General features: G+C 38.4%; 1 protein-coding gene across 2 annotated transcripts; it reads right to left on the bottom strand.

Moving 5' to 3' along the window:
* Positions 1-244: 244 nt before the first annotated feature.
* smim29 (small integral membrane protein 29) lies at positions 245-15,934 on the bottom strand. Of its 2 annotated transcripts, none has more exons than XM_057830463.1 (5): positions 15,848-15,934; positions 15,021-15,293; positions 11,868-11,893; positions 11,682-11,787; positions 245-3,255 (listed from the first exon to the last, which is right to left on the bottom strand). In XM_057830463.1, the coding sequence occupies exons 2-5, from the start codon at positions 15,123-15,125 to the stop codon at positions 3,193-3,195; spliced, it is 300 nt and encodes a 99-aa protein (XP_057686446.1). In that variant the 5' UTR covers positions 15,126-15,293; positions 15,848-15,934; the 3' UTR covers positions 245-3,192. The 2 variants fall into 2 exon arrangements, with proteins under 2 accessions (XP_057686446.1, XP_057686447.1); XM_057830464.1 differs by lacking the exon at positions 15,848-15,934 and adding an exon at positions 15,552-15,805.
* Between the last annotated feature and the right edge of the window lie 3,514 nt (positions 15,935-19,448).

The raw sequence follows: 19,448 nt of genomic DNA, 5'->3' as shown, positions 1-19,448 counted from the left end.
TTAGCTCACGTAGGTCTTAACAAGGAGACGTTGGATTCAGCCATGTGAAAAGAGGCAGACCATAGGGCAGTGTATCCACCCTAATCAATAAAACGAAATGCAAACACTTTCAAAATAAACCATTACGCCAATTTAATTAAACGAATACTCGAAGCAACAAATTTGAATATTTTTTTCTAATCGAATACTCGAGTTAATCGATTAATCGTTGCAGCACTAAATAAAAGGCTTGAACTACTTCAGTTGTGTGTAATGAATCTAAAATATATGACAGTCTAATGTTTATCAGTACATTACAGAAAATAATGACCTTTATCACAATATGCTAATTTTTTGAGAAGGAACAGTATATTCTGGATTCCGCGAGCAACCCACACTAGCATTGCCATTGACCTAATGAGCACCCCTGATTCAGCCAATCAATTTATTAGGTTCATATTCGTAAGAAATGTAGCCATGACACCCGTTCACCCAATTTGTTTGGTTTTTTTAATGTCCCATCCCGAGCAAAAAGTGTACATGCAGGCTATCCTGTTTTATCGTCCCTACCATAGTTCAGACCAAACCTACTCCCTTGGGTTTGCTGCGCACATCCACTCAACTCGTCGCTGAGTCGTGACAACCAGATAAACTGCTGCGGCTTGGAGAGCTAAATAAATAATATCGCTGGAAACTTAACATTTATGTACTTTATGCAAATATGACGTTGGTAGATTGCTTTCTTCTAGAAGATGAGATGTGTGTGTGTTAGCCTGGCAGTTTTTTTTTTTTTTTTAACATAGGGTTTTGCCAGTTGGCGTCATATTTTCAGCACTGATCCGCCCTGTTCTGGCCCCGAATCTTTTACCGGAACAGTGTTCCAGGCCCACTTTCACTCGATTTCAACTGGGAAGGGCTGGAATCCATCATATCAAACTGTCGCAAAAAATTACTCAAGTAAATGTAACGGAACAAATGTATGGTATTATAAAACTACATAGTATCTGATTTATAGAACTAAACAGGTACCATATCACAAAGGTTTTTTTTACTGAAATATTTTATTCAGCAAACAAAATCAATGACTAAGAGCAGGAAGAATATCTTAAAGGTGAGTTTTCATAACAGTGCAAACCAATTAATAACAGTAGTTCAGGTAAAATTCAGTGGCTCAGAAACAAGTACACCTTTGGTATAACTGTACAACTAAAATATTTTGAGGAAAACTTGAGCCTCAACGACTGCAAACGGAACATTAACATTCAACCAAAAAAACCTGGCTAACAGACATTTTCTGCTCCAATCACAATGCACAAAAACTGGTTAATTCTATGTGATGATTCTGCACTTAAGATACCAGGTGGCTTCAAAAGAGTTCAGTGGGGAAAGTGCGTCAAACATTGAATAGTCAGAATGATGGCATTCATCTCTGGCAAGAGGTGAATCTGTGCTGGTGCCATGTCTTGTACAGACGACATATTTGTAACAGGAGTCATTCAGAAAACCCCGGAATCTTGTTGATGTTCATTTTGAGGTTTTCATGCCTTCTGTGCGACTCACGGGATTTGGCAAAATCACACAAAGATCCCAATCACAGGACAGAGCTGTTAATGCTTTATATGTGAATAAAAGCAAAACAGAGCGCGGTCATTCCTTCTGTCAATTACAAAGTGAAAGACACATATATTTTTAAATCACTTATTCAGATGGAAGATTATTTGAACCCTTCGGTTTTTTACGTGAGGCTGTTTTTGTAAGATTACAAATAACAGAATTGCAGGTCCAGATTGTTCAGTAACAACTTTGCTTGTATGGAGGACCAAAGCTGCCAAAATTAAAAATAGATACATGAATTTAAAAGTAAAAGGAAGGAAATGTTATTGAAATGAAGGGGCGAGCCTATGTGTTTCTTCTGTTCGCCTATTGGTTGGTTATGTAGATACTCATGCTGCCACTACCTGATCTTGACGGGCTAATGGATCACGACGGATTGCTACTGCCCATGCGCAAACTGACGCCATTTTCTCTCGAGTGATGACGGCAGATATAGATATGTACATGTTAGATTAAACGATAAAAAAATACATTTTTCTTTCTTTTTTGGTTGGGTGATATTTTTTTGTTTCAAACTGTCCAATGATTATGCCGTATATACAAGTAAACACAATGCCTTTTAAATGTTGAAACTGTTTTAATGTACATGTGTAGAACATAAACTCAAAAAAAAAAAAAAAAAAAAAAACTACAGTATATAGGTTGTCCTCGGGTTACGACATACCCGACTGATTTCGAATTTATGACGCCGGAGTCTGTTCCAAGTAAACCCTTCAGAGACCATTAACGTCCCAAAAAAAAAAGAACAAAAATGTTTATTGTTTAATCGACCACGTACATATCTATATCTGCCGTCATCGCTCGAGAGAAAATGGTGTCGATCCGCGCATGCGCAGTAGCGATCTGGTAGGCTGTCACGATCGGGTAGTGACAAATGCTACGTAGTTGCTAAGTGCTAGCACAACGCTATCACAGACAATATTTGCTTATTGTATTAGCTAACATTACTGCAAATGCTAACCGCCAACTCTAACATTTTTTTACTGCTCATGACCCGTTCATTGGTCGTGTACAGGCAGGCATTAGCTAGTCAATCAACCAATAGATGAATAGTTCAACACATTTAGGACCACCCCCTAATTTGAATAACATTCCCTTTAGCATGTTCACGCGTACAATTAAAAAAATACAATAGCCAAGTGCTTTTATTTATTGATTGATATTTGATTCATATATTGATTTTTGTATTTATATCAATGTTCATTTTTTTTATTTTTAATATTTTAATTTTTGCATTTATATTCATTTTTCACTTATTTTTATTTCAATTTTTGAATCTTTTTTGTATTTTTAGTTATTTTTATTTTCATTTATATACATATCTATATGTATGTATATTTTTTTTCATTCTTAATTTTGGCATCGTTGACCATATCCTTGCAGGACAGATATGAACAGATAAACCGGTTTTAACATTGGACACTGAACTTCAGTGAAAGCTTGTGATACATGATACAATAAATATGCTGAAGCTTGAATGACTCATCAAACATACAAACAACGCCTCACTTGTTGTACTTCAGGATAAGGTTTGTGGGTAACACAAAAAAAGATTGTGTTAAACGTAGATATTCTCTGGCATTGCCTGGTTTGGTTTCTTCAAGCATTTTTGGTCAGAAGAGGGCGTCGTTGTTGATAACTTTTTGCCCAACCTTGAACAACCTGGAAAAAGAAAACGTGCTTAGTGACTTATTTAATTTGAGCACATTTGCGGCCCAAAACTGAACAATTTCTATGGTTCTGTCCAAATCTAGATTATAATCTTTTTTGTTGTTTGTAAACACTGCCATCTACTGTTTCCAAGCATTTGTTGCAAAACTTGGACTAGGTAAACCAGTGTATTTAAAATTTAGAATAAAACCCAACACAAAGAACGACATTTTATAATCATATTTTCACTCACTCACTTTGAAACCTGGGCCTGTTGTAGTGGACAAGGTGTCATTGCATGCCCGGTGAAAGTTAATCCCGCTGTGTATAAAGGGGTATCAAACAAAACTGAACGGGAAAAAACGAAACAGGATTAAGTCCGTAAATATTCGTAATTCCGAATGATCTAAAACCTCATATTTGTTGCATAAAAGCAGCGTGTTTCCATACACCTCTGATTCTGGACAAATTATCATGGTGACTCAGCCCCTGCAGAAAGCCTGCTACAGAGCAGGTTTAACCTTGCATATTAACCTTATTCTGCACCTCTATCAGATAGCTCTGCTGTCAGTCATCTTCTGCGTTTTCTTCTTCAACTAATTATGTTGTCTTATTCTGACAAATAGTTTGACAAAGAGGATGAATTTCAAAATTCACTAAAGGCGAATTCGGGCTGAATTTCAAGACTTCTCCTTTATTGAGAAGTGACAACTCTGCTATTCCTAAATCTAGAAGAGTTTGTGAACAGAATTCCTCTCTCAGCAGCACACAACATCAGCACTGTCAGAAATGAGTGTTTTACTCAGAATTCCTGTGTTCTTCCTACACGTGTAACAACATTTAAGTTTTTTAACTAGTCATTTGCTACAATTCATTTACGTTCAATTTTAATTAATCAGACCTCTGTGAATTTGGCCCCACCATCAGAAGCAAATTTATATAAAAATGATGTCAATCGTTTGTGCTACTATCATTTTTAAGATATTTACAACTCTTTTATAGGTCAATTTGAGGTCAACCAGTTCATTTTGATTAAAAATGGCTAAAAATGGTGTGAATCGTAGATGCTTCATTTGTGCTGATATCGTTTTTGAGATATTAATTTCAAGTGATGACGTAACTCAGCCCCCCATTTATTGAAAAATGGACCCGAAATGGTGCTATTCGTTTATGCTACGTTTGTGCTGTAAAAAATTTGTTTGTGTTCCTATCGTTTTAAAGAGATTGAGTCTTGAGATATTAATTTCGAGTGATGACGTCACTCGCAGCTTTTCCGTATCCAACTCCCGAGGCTGACGGAGCATACAAACTCTCAATAACAGAGGGGTGTCCTAACAACTAGCGCAAACGTAGCACAAACAAATGGCACTCCTTCGGGTCCATTTTAATGTAAATGGGGGGGAGGCTTGACATAATAATTTCGAGTGATGACGTGACTCACCCCCCCCCCCCCCCCCCATTTACTGCAAAATGGACTTGAAGGTGTGCCATTTGTTTGAACTGCATTTGCGCTAGTTGTTGAGACACCCCTCTGTTATTGATAGAGTTGGTACGCTCCTTCAACCGCCACGGAAAGACTTAGAATGACGTCATCACTCGAAATTAATATCTCATCTTGTGCCCTGCGATTGGCTGGCGACAGAGTTCAGGGTGTACCCCGCCTGCTGCCCATAGTTAGCTGGGATTGGCTCCAGCACCCTCGTGACCATCATGATGATAAACAGTTAGGAAATGAATGAATGAATCAATATCTACAGAACAATAGCAGCACAAACGAATTTTTTTTCAGCACAAACCATTACAAAGGAAGTATAAACGTTTGACAAAACTTTTAGCCATTTTTAATCAAAATAGGGGCCTGGTTGACCTCAGATTGACCTGTAAAAGAATTGTAAACATCTTAAAAACGATAGCAGCGCAAACGAAACTTTTTACAGAACAAACAAGCACAAACGGTTGATAATTTTTATATGAATTTGCGTCTGATATGGGGGCCAACTTCATGGAGGTTTTAAACAGGCATGATACATTACAGATATTTAAAAGAAATCCTGTATGATAATTAAAGTGGTGTAAAGGAAAAAAAGGGGAAATTATCTAAACATCAGCACAACCATAAAACCAAGATAAATTTGCTTTTAGCATTAACAATCTTTCAATTCATTAATTCATTAATTTGGTTTCAGCCAAGAGTTATGTTGAATACTAATAAAGATTGCTCAAGGCGCCCCACCTCCTTTAACTATTCATCTACCGTACAAGTTTGGGCTACTTCCGCGTTTTTAGCAGCACTTACAGAATGTTTGCTTTTTGGCAAATACTGGCTTGTAGTTCTTATATTCTTGAAGAGGCAGCTCTTGCCCCGTAGGAGTAAATGACAATACTTATGCGTATTGCCTGCGTGTTTATCCTAAACATTTGCACCTGGCTTGAATTAACTGCGTCTCCTCCTCCAAATCAATCCATTCATTCAAGAAAGCGCCAATCAGGCTTAGCCAAGATGCTGTTTCTCAATTAGCCTTTATGTGTTAATCCTAAATTTGTGCAATACCCCTCTGTTTGTATTTACAAATCCCATTAAAATCCCAATGAAAGATAGCTTTTGCTTCATTGCCTCATAGTGGAGACTTTTAGCAAGGAAACACTCTTTGCTTTTTTGACCACCTTTCCTACTTGAGCCTCAATCTGGGTCAGAATTTTGTTTCCAGTTCAGAGTTGGATTCTTTCCTTTCCAAAAACTTTTCCATCACTGTCACTATTACAGTTTTGCTAGCGGCTATCCACAATGGTACTGTCACCTCCACCTGATGCATCACTAAACAAAGTACAGTGGTACCGAGATACAAAAGGTTTCGGTACACAAAAATGCATTTTCCAATAAGTTTTTTTTAAGCTTTTTTCACTTCACATTACAGAGAATTATGCATCATACGAAATATAATACTAACTATAATAGATAATAAATTGCTTCCTCTCACAGTAATGCAATAATGTAACTACCGTATTTTCCGCACTATAAGACGGGCCTAAAAGCTTGCCATTTTCTCAAAAGCAGAGAGTGCGCCTTATAATCCGATGCGCCTTATATATGGATCAATATTGATTAATCATCAGCACAGCACCATCTAGTGGATGTATAACGCAACTACGGCTGCAGCTATCGAATATTTTAGTAATCGAGTAATCGATTGAGTAATCCGATAAAACATATTTTTAGGTGAAGCGCAATTATAAATATACATGAGAAAACAAGACATTTCATCTAATCTTGAACCATTTTCAGTCAATCAATGTCTTTATTTTCGATGTATATTGTTGAAAACAGCCAACAATTGCATCTCAGATGTAGGCCTGTCGCGATAAATTTTAGTGTGCGATAATTATTCTCATAAATTATTGCGATATGCGATATTATTGCGCCCCCCCCCAATTTTTTAAACCAATTTACAATAACAGTGCAAATACAGTATATATTAATAGATGAAGATTTAAACGCGATATTTACTCTTAAATTCAAATATACTTTTTAAGAAATCCCAACTAAAAACAATAGACCATACCTCTTAAGTAAAAAACAACAATATTGATACCGCACAGAAACATAGAATAAATAAAATGTGTTTAAAAAAAAAAAAAAATTGCACCTAACAACTTCAGCATTTAGAAAAATGAAAACTTTTCCCGTCATAGCTTCTGCAATGGTGTTCCATAGGGATGCAATGATACAGTTAAGTCATGGTTCGGTACGAATTTTGATACGAGGGACACGATTTTCGATCCGATTCAATACATTTAATGCTCTGTAAAAAAAAATATAACAATTGTATTTTTTGTTTTTTTGTTTTTTTGTTTTTTTGCTAACGAGCAAAAATTAAATTGCCATCATATAAACATGCATTTTAGTGCATAATATTTATGTGCTTACTTCTTACTGATATGAAAAAAAATTGTATAAAAGTGCTGAGAACAATCTTTACTGTTTGTAAAGTGAGGCAGGGCACACCGTTGATTGCTACAGCTCTCTTAGTAGCTAGGTTTACTACTTGAGCAAGACATCCTATTTATGGTCCAAATCCATTTGTGTCACGTACTGAATTAACAATATTTGCAACATTATCTATAGTCACTGGTATGGATTGATTTGGCCTTCTTAACCTCATGTGACAAATGACAGTTTAGAATTCATCGATGTAGTATATGGACTACATGTCCCATAATCACTCTGGGCTCACGTAGCCAATGGCATGGGAAGTAGCACATCTAGTTTGCCATTTCATGATATCTAGTGTGTGCGCGCAACCGCGCATTAAATAAGTTAGCAAGCGCCGCTGAAGTCACGTCTGCTCATTACTACACAACACCAGCATATGAGGGCTTTCATATACAGGACGAGTTTGAAGCACAGCGCTCTTACCGGTAATTTCATTCAGCTGTTCGTTGTCAAAGTGAGGTTATTCGTCGCAGCCAAGTCGGTAACAATGTTTTGGCGGACTTAATTGTAAATATCCAGCGTTGTGCTGAAAAATAGCCGCCCCGCGTGAAATGTCACTCCTGACGGGAGCGCCCACACGTCAACAACACCGGCGCGCCATAGATGGTCCACGGTCACTCCGGAGCACTGACGCGGCCGGTATACGTTGAACAATAGGATATAATGGGAACAATTGGCTCCGGCGCTAGTTTTTGGCGGACCTGGAACGAAGATGCATTTTGCGCAGTTGGTAACGAACTTTTAACAGCACGTCTGCCGCGCGCGCACACACACGTGCACGCGAGGCGATAAATCGCAGCGGAAAAGTTACCGCCTTCATTTTTATATATCGCGCGATAAATGGAATTATTGCATATTGCGACAGGCTTACTCAGATGTAACTAGAATAAATAAAACAAAAGACTAATTCACTGCTTTCACTCAAAAGACCTTTAGATCTTATTTTAAAAAATTATATATACCTAAAAATGCCGTTACGCTTGATAACACACATCACTTAACAGTTAGGATTTTTTCCCACGTGTTTCAATTGAATTTCTTTTTGTGTCAAGCCATTTTTAAGTTCTAGTTAAGTTTTAAGTTCGTCTAAACTGTAAGTCCTGATAGGATTTTGAGTTGCAGTGTTCAAAATAAATGTATGATACAGGCTGTATTGGAGCACATTAGGGACCAGTGCTACTTGGTGTTTTATCCAGCAATGACTACTGAGCTAAAATTGATAGTTAGCATTATTGATTTTTTTATTTTACACCCTCATCACTTCACAACGCTATGTTATGTTAAAGCCTGTATGTAAAACATGTTAGCCACGCATCGACAGTGGTCATAATTAATAGAAACCTAGCCCTCCGCAGGGCTAACGTTACATGAGCTAGTGACAGTAACGTTAATCTTATTTATTAGCGCTTAGTGCTCTTTATTAGCGCTTAGCGCTCTCCTGCTTTAAGATGGCGGCTGTTTACTAACGCTGCCCAGACGCAGACGAGTCTCATTTCGCATCTAGTTCAACATACATGTGATCTCTATGAGACTCATCAGACGCTACCTGCTACCAACGTAGCATCGTGCGGGCTAGTATTTAGGAATGTCGGCGTCGTTTGTAGCGGCTGTCGGCTGCAGTAAGTTGGTTTTTTTTTGTTTTGTTTTGTTTTTCTTCTTCCTCTATGCACGTGACATCAGCGCATTGTCCCGCATTAAAAGTAGTCCGAGCAAAACGTGATGCGTAGAGCTGTCAAAATAAACGATTACTTTAGGTGAATAAAATTACTCGGATCAGTTTTTAAACTCGAGTTACTCGAGTTGCTCGAGTATTCGTTTCAGCTCTAAACGCAACCCTAACCACTACTACTACTGTGCCTTCTAATGCGGGGCAGACTATATAGGAAAAGTTTTAAAACAGAACATTCATTGAAGCTGCGCCTTCACACTCCGATGCGCTTTATAGTGCGGAAAATATGGTACTGTGTTATCCATCTTATTATTCTAAAAAGCAGACGAGGCGTGAAAATCATGCTGAAACATTTAATGAACAGTTATGTTTTCCCCTGTCGCAACCCAATGTGAGTACCTGCAGGATGTGAGTGGCATGTTAGTGAATGCGTTGATTTGCGACCCTCTTAGACCTCTTAGACCCTCTTAGCACCCCTAGAGGGTGATAAAGACAGGCAATCAGAGGGAATGAAAGCAAATTTCATGTTGTGTTTTGATTAAAGCTTTGAACGAATTAGGCAATTTACACGCGATTCATTATACGAAAAAGAAGTCATGATACGCAAGCCACTCCGGAATGAATTAATTTTGTATCTTGAGGTATCACTGTAATTAGCTACGTTGCTGGCCAAAAGTATTGGCACCCCTGCAATTCTGTCAGATAAGGCTCAATTTCTCCCAGAAAATGATTGTAATCACAAAATTTGGTAGTAATATCTTCATTCATTTTGCTTGCAATGAAAAAACACAAAAGAGAATGAAAAAAAATTAAATCATTATCATTTTACAAAAAACTCCAAAAATGGGCCAGACAAAAGTATTGGCACCCTCAGCCTAATACTTGGAAGCACAACCTTTAGACAAAATAACTGCGATCAACCGCTTCCAGCTCTGCTTTGGCCAACTGCTCCAGGTCTCTGAGATTTGAAGGGTGCCTTCTCCAAACTGCCATTTTCAGATCTCTCCACAGGTGTTCTATGGGATTCAGGTCTGGACTCATTGCTGGCCACTTTAGAAGTTTCCAATGTTTTCTCTCAAACCATTTTCTAGTGCTTTTTCAAGTGTGTTTTGGTTCATTGTCCTGCTGAAAGACCCATGACCTCTGATGGATAACCAGCTTACTCACACTGGGCCATACATTATGCAGCAAAATCTGTTGGTAGTCTTCCGACTTAATAATGCCATGCACACGGTCAAGCAGTCCAGTGCCAGAAGTAGCAAAGAAACCGCAAAACATCAGCAAACCTCTGCCATGTTTGACTGTGGGGACCATGTTCTTTTCTTTGAAGGCCTTGTTTTTATTCTTGTAAACTATGTTGATGCCTTTTCCCAAAAAGCTCTACATTTGTCTCATCTGACCAGAGAACATTCTTCCAAAATGTTTTTGGATTTCTCAGGTAAGTTTTGGCGAACTCCAGCCTGGCTTTTTATGTCTCTGGGTCAGAAGTGGGGTCTTCCTGGGTATCCTACCATAGAGTCCCTTTTCATTTAGATAGAATGGGTTGACATTGTTGTACCCTCGGACTGCAGGACAGCTTGAACTTGTTTGGATGTCAGTCAAGGTTCTTTAATCACCATCCGCACAATCTTTCGTTGAAATCTCTCGTCAATTTTTCTTTTCCGTCCACATCTAAGGAGGCTAGCCACAGTGCCATGGGCTTTACACTTATTGATGACACTGCGCACAGTAGATGCAGGAACATTCAGGTCTTTGAAGATGGACTTGTAGCCTTGAGATTGCCCATGCTTCCTCACAACTTTGCTTCTCATGTCCTCAGACAGTTCTTTGGTCTTCTTTCTTTTCTCCATGCTCAATGTGGTACAAACGAGGAAACAGGACAGAGGTTGAGTCAACTTTAATCTATTTTAAATGGCTGCAAGTGTGATTTAGTTATTGCCACCACCTGTTATGTGCCACAGGTAAGTAACAGGTGCTGTTAATTACACAAATTAGAGAAGCATCACATGATTTTTCAAAGGGTGCAAATACATTTTTCCAGCCCATTTTGGAGTTTTGTGTAAAATCATTATGATTTAAATTTTTTTTTCCACCATTCTCTTTTGTGTTTTTTCATTGCAAGCAAAATAAATGAAGATATTACTCCCAAAGCATTTGTAATTGCAATCATCTTCTGGGAGAAATTGAGCATTATCTGACAGAATTGCAGGGGTGCCAATACTTTTGGCCAGCACTGTACTTGTTGCTGCCTATTGATATGGAAGAGTATTACATGATTATCGACCACTGGACAGCACAGGAACTCGGGAAAAGCACGTTTTTGGATTCATTTTTAAAGGCAGTTTTAGATCAATTTGGTGAAAGTAGTTGAAAAACACTAAAGTACTGTACATCAAAAGATTTTTTCATGCCAATGACAATTTAGTTGATTTGGGTCTGCCTCAAAAACATGGTTTGAACATAGCTATATGACCCTCTAAATTCATTTAGATAGAAGCGATAAATTGTTCATCCAAAATGACAGCATGGAAATATTTCACTCTTTCGACTGCTCTTTCGATAAGTTATGCAGCTGTTTTCCTACACGTTAGAGGAACTAAGCTGTGAGAAAAAAAACAGCCTATCCACGGCAGAGCATATACTGTATATGAAGCAACAAAGGAAAACCACAGATAATTTTTTTTTTTTTTTTTTAAACTTACACAGAAAGGTATTACTTCATGTGTGCATTTGAAAAGAACCCACAAGGTTTAAGTGAAAAACAAACTGTTGTCTTACTCTGGTATCCTCTTCTCGCCAAAGCATCTCTTGTTCAGCTTCATTCACCTCCTCAGATGGGTCATATGAGTAAATTGGTAGCAGCTGATGGCGGAGTCTGTCAAGTCTGGGAAGACGGCATAAGAAAGATGTTTAGTTAGGAAAGTCATAACGAAGGTTTATCCAAACGTGAGGCTGCATCTTTACCTTCTTTTTTTGCGAATGTACAAGATCTGAAACACAGAAGCCAGAAATGTAAGTAAGTGCTTATTAAAAAATGTCTTCAAAGTCATTTCAGTAAACACTAGGGCTGTCCCTGATTCAACCAAGTCGTTTTCAGAGGATTGAAATCGGGTTAAAAAAGATCAGGTGTATTTCGCTTTTTTAGTTTTAACTCATTGGCTGCATTATACCGCCCCCAAACACACACACACCCACACACACCCACATGTATCATGAGAGAATGTACAGTTACGTTTGTATTTTTTAGGTGGAGGTTGTTGTTTTTTTCTTCAAGTCATCTGATGTAGATATTTATTCACATGTATTTTTTCATTTTACCTAATTTATTCATTTCTATATTGTCTTCCTTCTGACTTTATTTGGATGAGAGTGCAGCTCTCAGCTTCTCTGAAGCAAGGTCAAAGCAGGGAACAGATAACATAGCTGCCACGTACAATTTCACTTTCTCATGGGCCATTTTGAGAGTTACCATGGAAGCCTGCATATTCGCATTTGAAATAACAAAAAGGGTATGCGTTGAAAGGTCGGGATTGAATCTTCTTAAAGGCAACTGGGGCACTGTAGGGCAGGGGTCCCCAACGACCGGGCTGCGGACCGGTACCGGGCCGCGCAGAAATAGAGCTTTCAGTCATTCTGTCTGATTTTCAGGGCATTTACAGGTCATTTCCTGATGAGTTTGAGTCACTGCCTATTCATTTGGGCGATTCCCAGGTAACTTCTTGTTCTGTAACTCAAAATAAACAGGAAGTGACCCATAAAATACCCCAAAATCAACAGGAAGTGACTGAAAATCAACAGGTAAATGACCTTAAATGGCCCAAAATGACCTCATTGCCTGGCATTGGCTGCCACTGACGGCCATAGATGTTCAATCCGTTTGAAGTGGGAGGGATGGCAGTATGCTTAACTGAACGTTAGACAATAAACCTATCTTACTCGACTTCTGTGTTGTTATGTACATAACAGAAACATGTTAAATAAGAGTCTACCACAATGTCTTTTAAACACCATTTATCACATTAAATATGACATATTTTGTCTTTTAATGAAAACGGCAAATAAGTTGTTTTTACCTAATTCTGTACAATTAGACAATGCCGTAGGATGGACGCCATCTTGGGTTCGATAATAAGTAAAAAATAACAATTTAACTTATTCAGTTGAATTCCTTGAGCCCAAAACCTATGATTAGACACCAAAATCAGCTTACTAGCTCAAACAGAAACTGAGATATAGCCATTTTAAGCTCCTGGCAGCCTAATTGGACGCCATCTTGAAAATTATGCATTCCCAAGTGTAACGTTTTACTCAAATTTTTAGTATGTCCTTCAGCATGCCTAGATGTTCCAGAATCAATAGGAAAAAACAATGTTATCTATTTCCATTGGATTAAATGAATTATTTTTCACATATTGAGCCATCTATTTTCTATAGGGGGTGCTCAGAAAGGGGGCTAGGGGGTCAGAAAATTTGGCACCCTTCATTTTCTGTCACTTTGATTCCTATAGATGCCAAAACAGCAAAAAAAAAAAAGCCCTCCCAATTCAAATGGATTGGACGTCTACTAGTGATAAACTCATTCCAATTCACAGCAGAAGCTTGTTTTTTCTGTTTATTAGTTGTTTGTAGAATATCCTACAATAATTTCCTGACCAATGTATCGATAATCGTTGTATCGCCATATCGTCAGATCATCGTTATCGTGAGCTTTGTATCGCGTATTGTATCGTATCATGAGGTACCAAGAGGTTCCCACTCCTACTTAGCATTGAAATGAAGATGTGAATGATAGCAAAACATAAGCATGGTGTGCGCATCCATGAACTGGGTCGACAATGCCTATCTCGGCCGACGCTACGCCTCCGTTCGCCAGTCTTTATAAGTTAAGGTGACAGTTCTTATTGTGGTAACATCGCCAAAGAAATCGCCAGGTTCGTCATTTATTCCATCAACTCGCCGATTGTCCACTGCTGTTGACCCCAGGATCGAAATAGAAAGTAAAATAGCGCTCTCCTCTCTTCTCACCGTCAGCCCCGCTGTGCGTTCAGGTACAGCAAAAAAAGTCCGCCAAATTAGAACCCAATTCGTTACATTATTACAGGTACTGTACTGTATTATTGTTATTATTGCTATCATTATATTATTGTTATTCTGGTTTTTATACATATTTTATTTGTTTTGCTCTTTGTAATTGCTATTTGCAATAGTAACAGCAGTATTTATTAAGGATGTAGTGTGGGTTTTTGGGCTGTGGAACAAATTATTGGAATTATAATGTATTCTTATGGGAAAATCTTGCTCGACATACGATCATTTCTACTTACAAACAAGCTTCTGGAACGAATTAACTTCGTATGTAGAGGTACCACTGTATTACACATGGAGCGCCATAGCAGAAGCTATGAAGGGAAAAGTTTTCATTTGCCTAGATGCTTAAATTATTCAGTGGAATTTTTTTCTTAAAAAACACATTTTGTTTATTCTGTGTTTCTGTGCAGTAATAATATTGTTGTCTTTTACTTAAAAGAGGCATGGTCTATTGTTTTTAGTTGTGATTTCTTAAAAAGTATTTTTGAATTTAAGAGTAAACATTTATTGCGTTTAAATGGGTGCACGTGATCTATTAATATATACTGTATTCTCACAGTGTTTTTGTAATTTTTTTTAATGGGGGTGCAATAATATCGCATATCGTAATAATTTATTAAATAAATTATCGCACACAAAAATTTGTTAGCGCGACAGGCCTAATTGAGAGTTCAACTGAATATAAAAGAGAGCTTTTTTCACCGCCACAAAAGCTTTGGGAGCAAAATTTTATAAGGGTGCAAAATTTGACGGAACACCGGTCCGTGGAAAAAAAAGACCCAAATCACACCGGTCTGTGATGTAAAAAAGGTTGGGGACCCTGCACTAGGGGATTCAGTCATGGCCGGCCCAACTTTTAATTGTTGTTTTTTTTTTTTAATTTTTCTTTTTTAATAATAAATGTATCTTAGGTGATTATTGCTTTCTTTTTGTTCCTGAATCGTGTGTCGTAGTCCCCTGTTCGTTAAGATAATTAAATAACCTGTGAAAAGAGAACATTTACTTTTTTCTTCTTCATATGGAACTTACCACGGCTACAACGATTCCGATGATGGTGATGAGGAAGAATGGCACCAACACATAGCCGACCGCCACATCCCCATTATTGGTGGGGGACGGAGTGGTACTATTCATTGCATATAATCAGGGTAAGGGGTAAAAGGGTGGGCCGCTTATGCAGGACCTCTACGGCAACCAGGAAATCACCACCCTGAGCAGTGGCTTTCTCCAATAACTGGCCCCTTGCTGTTCAGGCCTCATCATTTCCATTCATGTGACTCCCACATGGTATAACTGCTCCTCCTTTAAATGACAAACCACACAGGGCAGTAAAAGTACACTGTGATTGGTGAAGTCATGTGAATATATTGTAATTGACATCAGATCATAATGAAACGTACATTAACAAGATAGTTGCGTGTTGATTGTATAAGCTAAATAAATGTTTGCATCCTTTGGTTCCATTGGAAAAACTAATGCGCAAGATATCCAATGCAATTTAGACGCGTTATAGGAAACGACTTGGCATAGTGATTTTAGAGTTCATTAAAGTTTCCTCACATGTAAGAAGATGCCACTTCCTTCCGTGCTTACTTGATCTGTCCTCACCGTAGCATGTTTAAAGGACGGAGGGTGGACAACGCACTTCCGGCTTAAACAGCAGCGTATTTTGTCGCGCGTCCAAATCGGTTAGCTTCACGCTAACTTTGCAGTGGTGGTCGCTGCTGCCTCAGCAGTTATTTCACCTCGTTAACATTCGAAGGCTAGCCATCTACGCAAAGCTAGTGTTCGCATCTCATTGGTTGCAAATGGCGCGTCGGCCGTTTCAGAGGAAAACAATTTGAAGTGCCACTCACCTTTCATGAATCACGTCAATTTGTTTGTTTCTTCCGCAGCCGCTTATCTTTTGTAAGCTAGCTGTAGCAGTGACGACAAAGAGAGCGCTTCCGCTTTCAAAATAAGGCACCATGCAAGCTCAACTCGGCAGTATTTTACTACTATACTTTTTCATGTACAACATATGATTTATTTTTCTTAAATGATTTTACCACGTTCATATATGACAACGTGTGGCAATATTTTGCGACCACCACTTGACGTCCAATTGTAGTACAGTATTAGTGAATGTATTTTGCGATTGCGATGGCAGTAAAAACAAAATACTGTACAAATAATGCTAAATGAATTGAATTAATGAATTGAAGGACCCATTTGGAGAGAGAAAAAAATCAATCATATAAATGGAAATAAATGAAAAATAAAATGTTTCTTAAAACAACACACACAAAAATCTGTCTTCTCAAATGCTTGTGGGACCATCCTTGAATTTGACTCTCACTTTATACTAGACGTGGGAACCTCATAGTGCAGTATAGTATGTACTCCCGTAGGATTTTTGTGCCAAAATTGATTTTTTTTTTTTTTTTTTTTTTTTTTTTTTTTTTTTTGCTGTTTTGGCATCTACAGGAATCAAAGTGACAGAAAATGAAGGGTGCCAAATTTTCTGACCCCCTCTCCCCCTTTCTGAGCACCCCCTATAGAAAATAGATGGCTCAATATGTGAAAAATAATTCATTTAATCCAATGGAAATAGATAACATTGTTTTTTCCTATTGATTCTGGAACATCTAGGCATGCTGAAGGACATACTAAAAATTTGAGTAAAACGTTACACTTGGGAATGCATAATTTTCAAGATGGCGTCCAATTAGGCTGCCAGGAGCTTAAAATGGCTATATCTCAGTTTCTGTTTGAGCTAGTAAGTTGATTTTGGTGTCTAATCATAGGTTTTAGGGCTCAAGGAATTCAACTGAATAAGTTAAATTGTTATTTTTTACTTATGTATTATCGAACCCAAGATGGCGTCCATCCTACGGCATTGTCTAATTGTACAGAATTAGGTAAAAACAACTTATTTGCCGTTTTCATTGAAAGAGAAAATATGTCATATTTAATGTGATAAATGGTGTTTAAAAGACATTGTGGTAGACTCTTATTTAACATGTTTCTGTTATGTACATAACAACACAGAAGTCGAGTAAGATAGGTTTATTGTCTAACGTTCAGTTAAGCATACTGCTAAATTCCACAAAAACAGAACAGAACAAAGATAGGTTACAATAAAGGAATTGACGATCATCACTGTCCTCTTCTGGAATGTCCTTTCTCGTGTTTGCGCAGTTTCCACCATAGCATTTGCAAAGAGGAGTGCAAGGGAGGTGATTCCTTGAGCAGCTGCACTGTCCCTACTGCCTGTGGGGCAGGGAGGGCAAGACACCTGACAGGAACATATCCACTACTCTGAACACCAGCCATTCTGTTCAACTGGTGGAAGCTCAGGGCAATTTGTCCTGTAGGTTTGTCTCGCATTTTGATATAATGGACCAGTAGGATGTGGGGTAGCAATGCAGCACGAGTTGGAGCTAGCATCTCACTCTCCAGGTTCTTTGTTTGGAATAGTTCCCATCTGAGTGATGGCAGGGTTGTTGGACCTTTTGACTTGTAAACGCGGCAGACAAAATTCTCCAATGCCTTCACCAGTGATGGGAGCTCACCATTGATAAGCGCAGGGGGAATAGAACCCTTGCCAAGGTCCTTGAAGCAGTCAATGGCAGGACTGTCATCATTAAGCTTCGGGTATGCACTGATCCACGTCTTTTTGGATATTCCAACAAATCCCCCCCCCACTCAGCCCACCCGCCTCACCAGTCAGCACCAGAAAAATTGTGCAGGCCAAGTAATCCCTGACATTTGTGATGTCCAATAACTTAAACACGCTCAAAAACATTTATCTTCCGTTTCTTTGCACCTATTCCTGTTGAAAATGTCAAAGAAGATGGAGTTGCAATGAATGCATTTAAATGATACTAAATCAAGTAGCAGAAAGACGACATCAGTGTCGGGTGACCAAAGACATATGTCTCGTGGGGCACCTTTGGCAGCAGATGCAAGGACTTGATGAGGTATCAGGGTATCAGCCTTTTCATGTGTGTGTGCATCTACAAAATCTGGTCCCTTGATGAAGATGTCATAGACAACAATCAGTAGAAAAGAACTGTCCTTAGAGAAGTACTCCAGCAGTCCCTGGCCCAACTCGCATGTCAGCTTCTTCTTGGTTGATGATGCTGAGAGGAGATCGTTGATTGACATAGTGATCTTCATCTCAGGATGGATTTCACTATTCAACAGAAGTAGTTGCTCTCTTTTGTCTAGTTTTGCTCGTTAATGATTTAGCCAATATCGTTTAAAGACAACTCGACCCTCAGAGTAACCTGCCATCATTGTTTTGATGCATTTGTTGAACGCATCCTGAAGGTTCCACAGCTTCTGCATGGTTGGTGTCTTTTTCATGCTCTGAAGCACACCCATGGCATCAATTATCATAACTTTGATAGGGGCATCAAGAGGATCTTGCATTGGATCAGGATGTGGGACAGCTTCAGGGAGCTCTGACTTAGCAATCTTCAATTGCATGCATGAGACTACCTTTGTCTGTAGGGATGTAAAAGGATCCATCCAAAGCACACAGAGAGCGGGGAACCATTGACATCTCATAGTGTCCAACTGTCTCCTGAAGTTTGGGAACTAGACTAGGTCGACTGCCTTGGATGATGAGAAATCTTCCAAGTAGTTCACGTTCTTCACGCAATTTGATGACCTTGTCTCCATCACACACCTTTGTTTTTTCTATCCAGTTTGAAAATGTCTTCAAATTGAGTTTTTTCATTTTGTCCCACTCTGAGAGTGTTAATGTAGAAATCAAGCGTTCAGAGACAAAGTCTTCTGGTCCTTTTCCGCAAATTGTAGAATATCCAGCTTTAAAGAGTGGAGTTTGTAGTTGTTTTTTTTTTGTTTGTTTTTTTAACAGAATACTTTAAAACATATGAAACAGCTGTAATATTACACATATTGGACATTCAAAACCATTATCTTTAGCTCCAGGCTTTTTTTTTCTAACCTGAAAAGACATGCCCAAAGTTATTCAGTAATGGCTCAGCAAGTACAGGGTCCAGATGCACAATTCTGGTGTCTATGTAAAGGTGACATCTTGGAAAATGTACTCTAAGTGGAAGTTTAGTGATTACATCTATCAGGACAGAAGGACTTCAGATAAACTACACCAGAAATGGAGTTTTTTATTTTCGTCTTAACAAAACTTACGGTTGAAGTGTGAATAACATCAATAATAGCATTTACCAGTGGATCATATAAATATTTGTTCTACATATTTTCAGCTGCATCTCCTCCAGATTTGGTGTCATACAACTGAAGCACAACAGTTCTACAGCCATTTTAATAAGAGTAGTCCCAGGCGGACTTCTATTTTACTGTTCAGGGAGGTCCCAAAATAGATGTCCCCCCAAAGATGGGGGTGGGGGTCAGAAAATTTGGCACCCTTCATTTTCTATCACATTGGTCCCTATAGAAGTCAAAACAGCAAAAAAATCCATTTTGGCA

This window comes from Corythoichthys intestinalis, chromosome 2 (assembly GCF_030265065.1).
Source record: "Corythoichthys intestinalis isolate RoL2023-P3 chromosome 2, ASM3026506v1, whole genome shotgun sequence".
NCBI classification, from domain to species: domain Eukaryota; kingdom Metazoa; phylum Chordata; class Actinopteri; order Syngnathiformes; family Syngnathidae; genus Corythoichthys; species Corythoichthys intestinalis.
The sequence above is the reverse complement of the archived record's forward strand: the minus strand, read 5'-3'. Positions and strand labels throughout refer to the sequence as shown.

Coding starts and splice junctions, on each gene's coding strand:
- smim29 (XM_057830463.1), bottom strand. CDS start 15,125: ATGAATAGTACCACTCCGTCCCCCACCAATAATGGGGATGTGGCGGTC. Junction 11,894..15,020: donor TCGGAATCGTTGTAGCCGTG/GTAAGTTCCATA, acceptor TCTGTGTTTCAG/ATCTTGTACATTCGCAAAAA. Junction 11,788..11,867: donor TACATTCGCAAAAAAAGAAG/GTAAAGATGCAG, acceptor CCGTCTTCCCAG/ACTTGACAGACTCCGCCATC.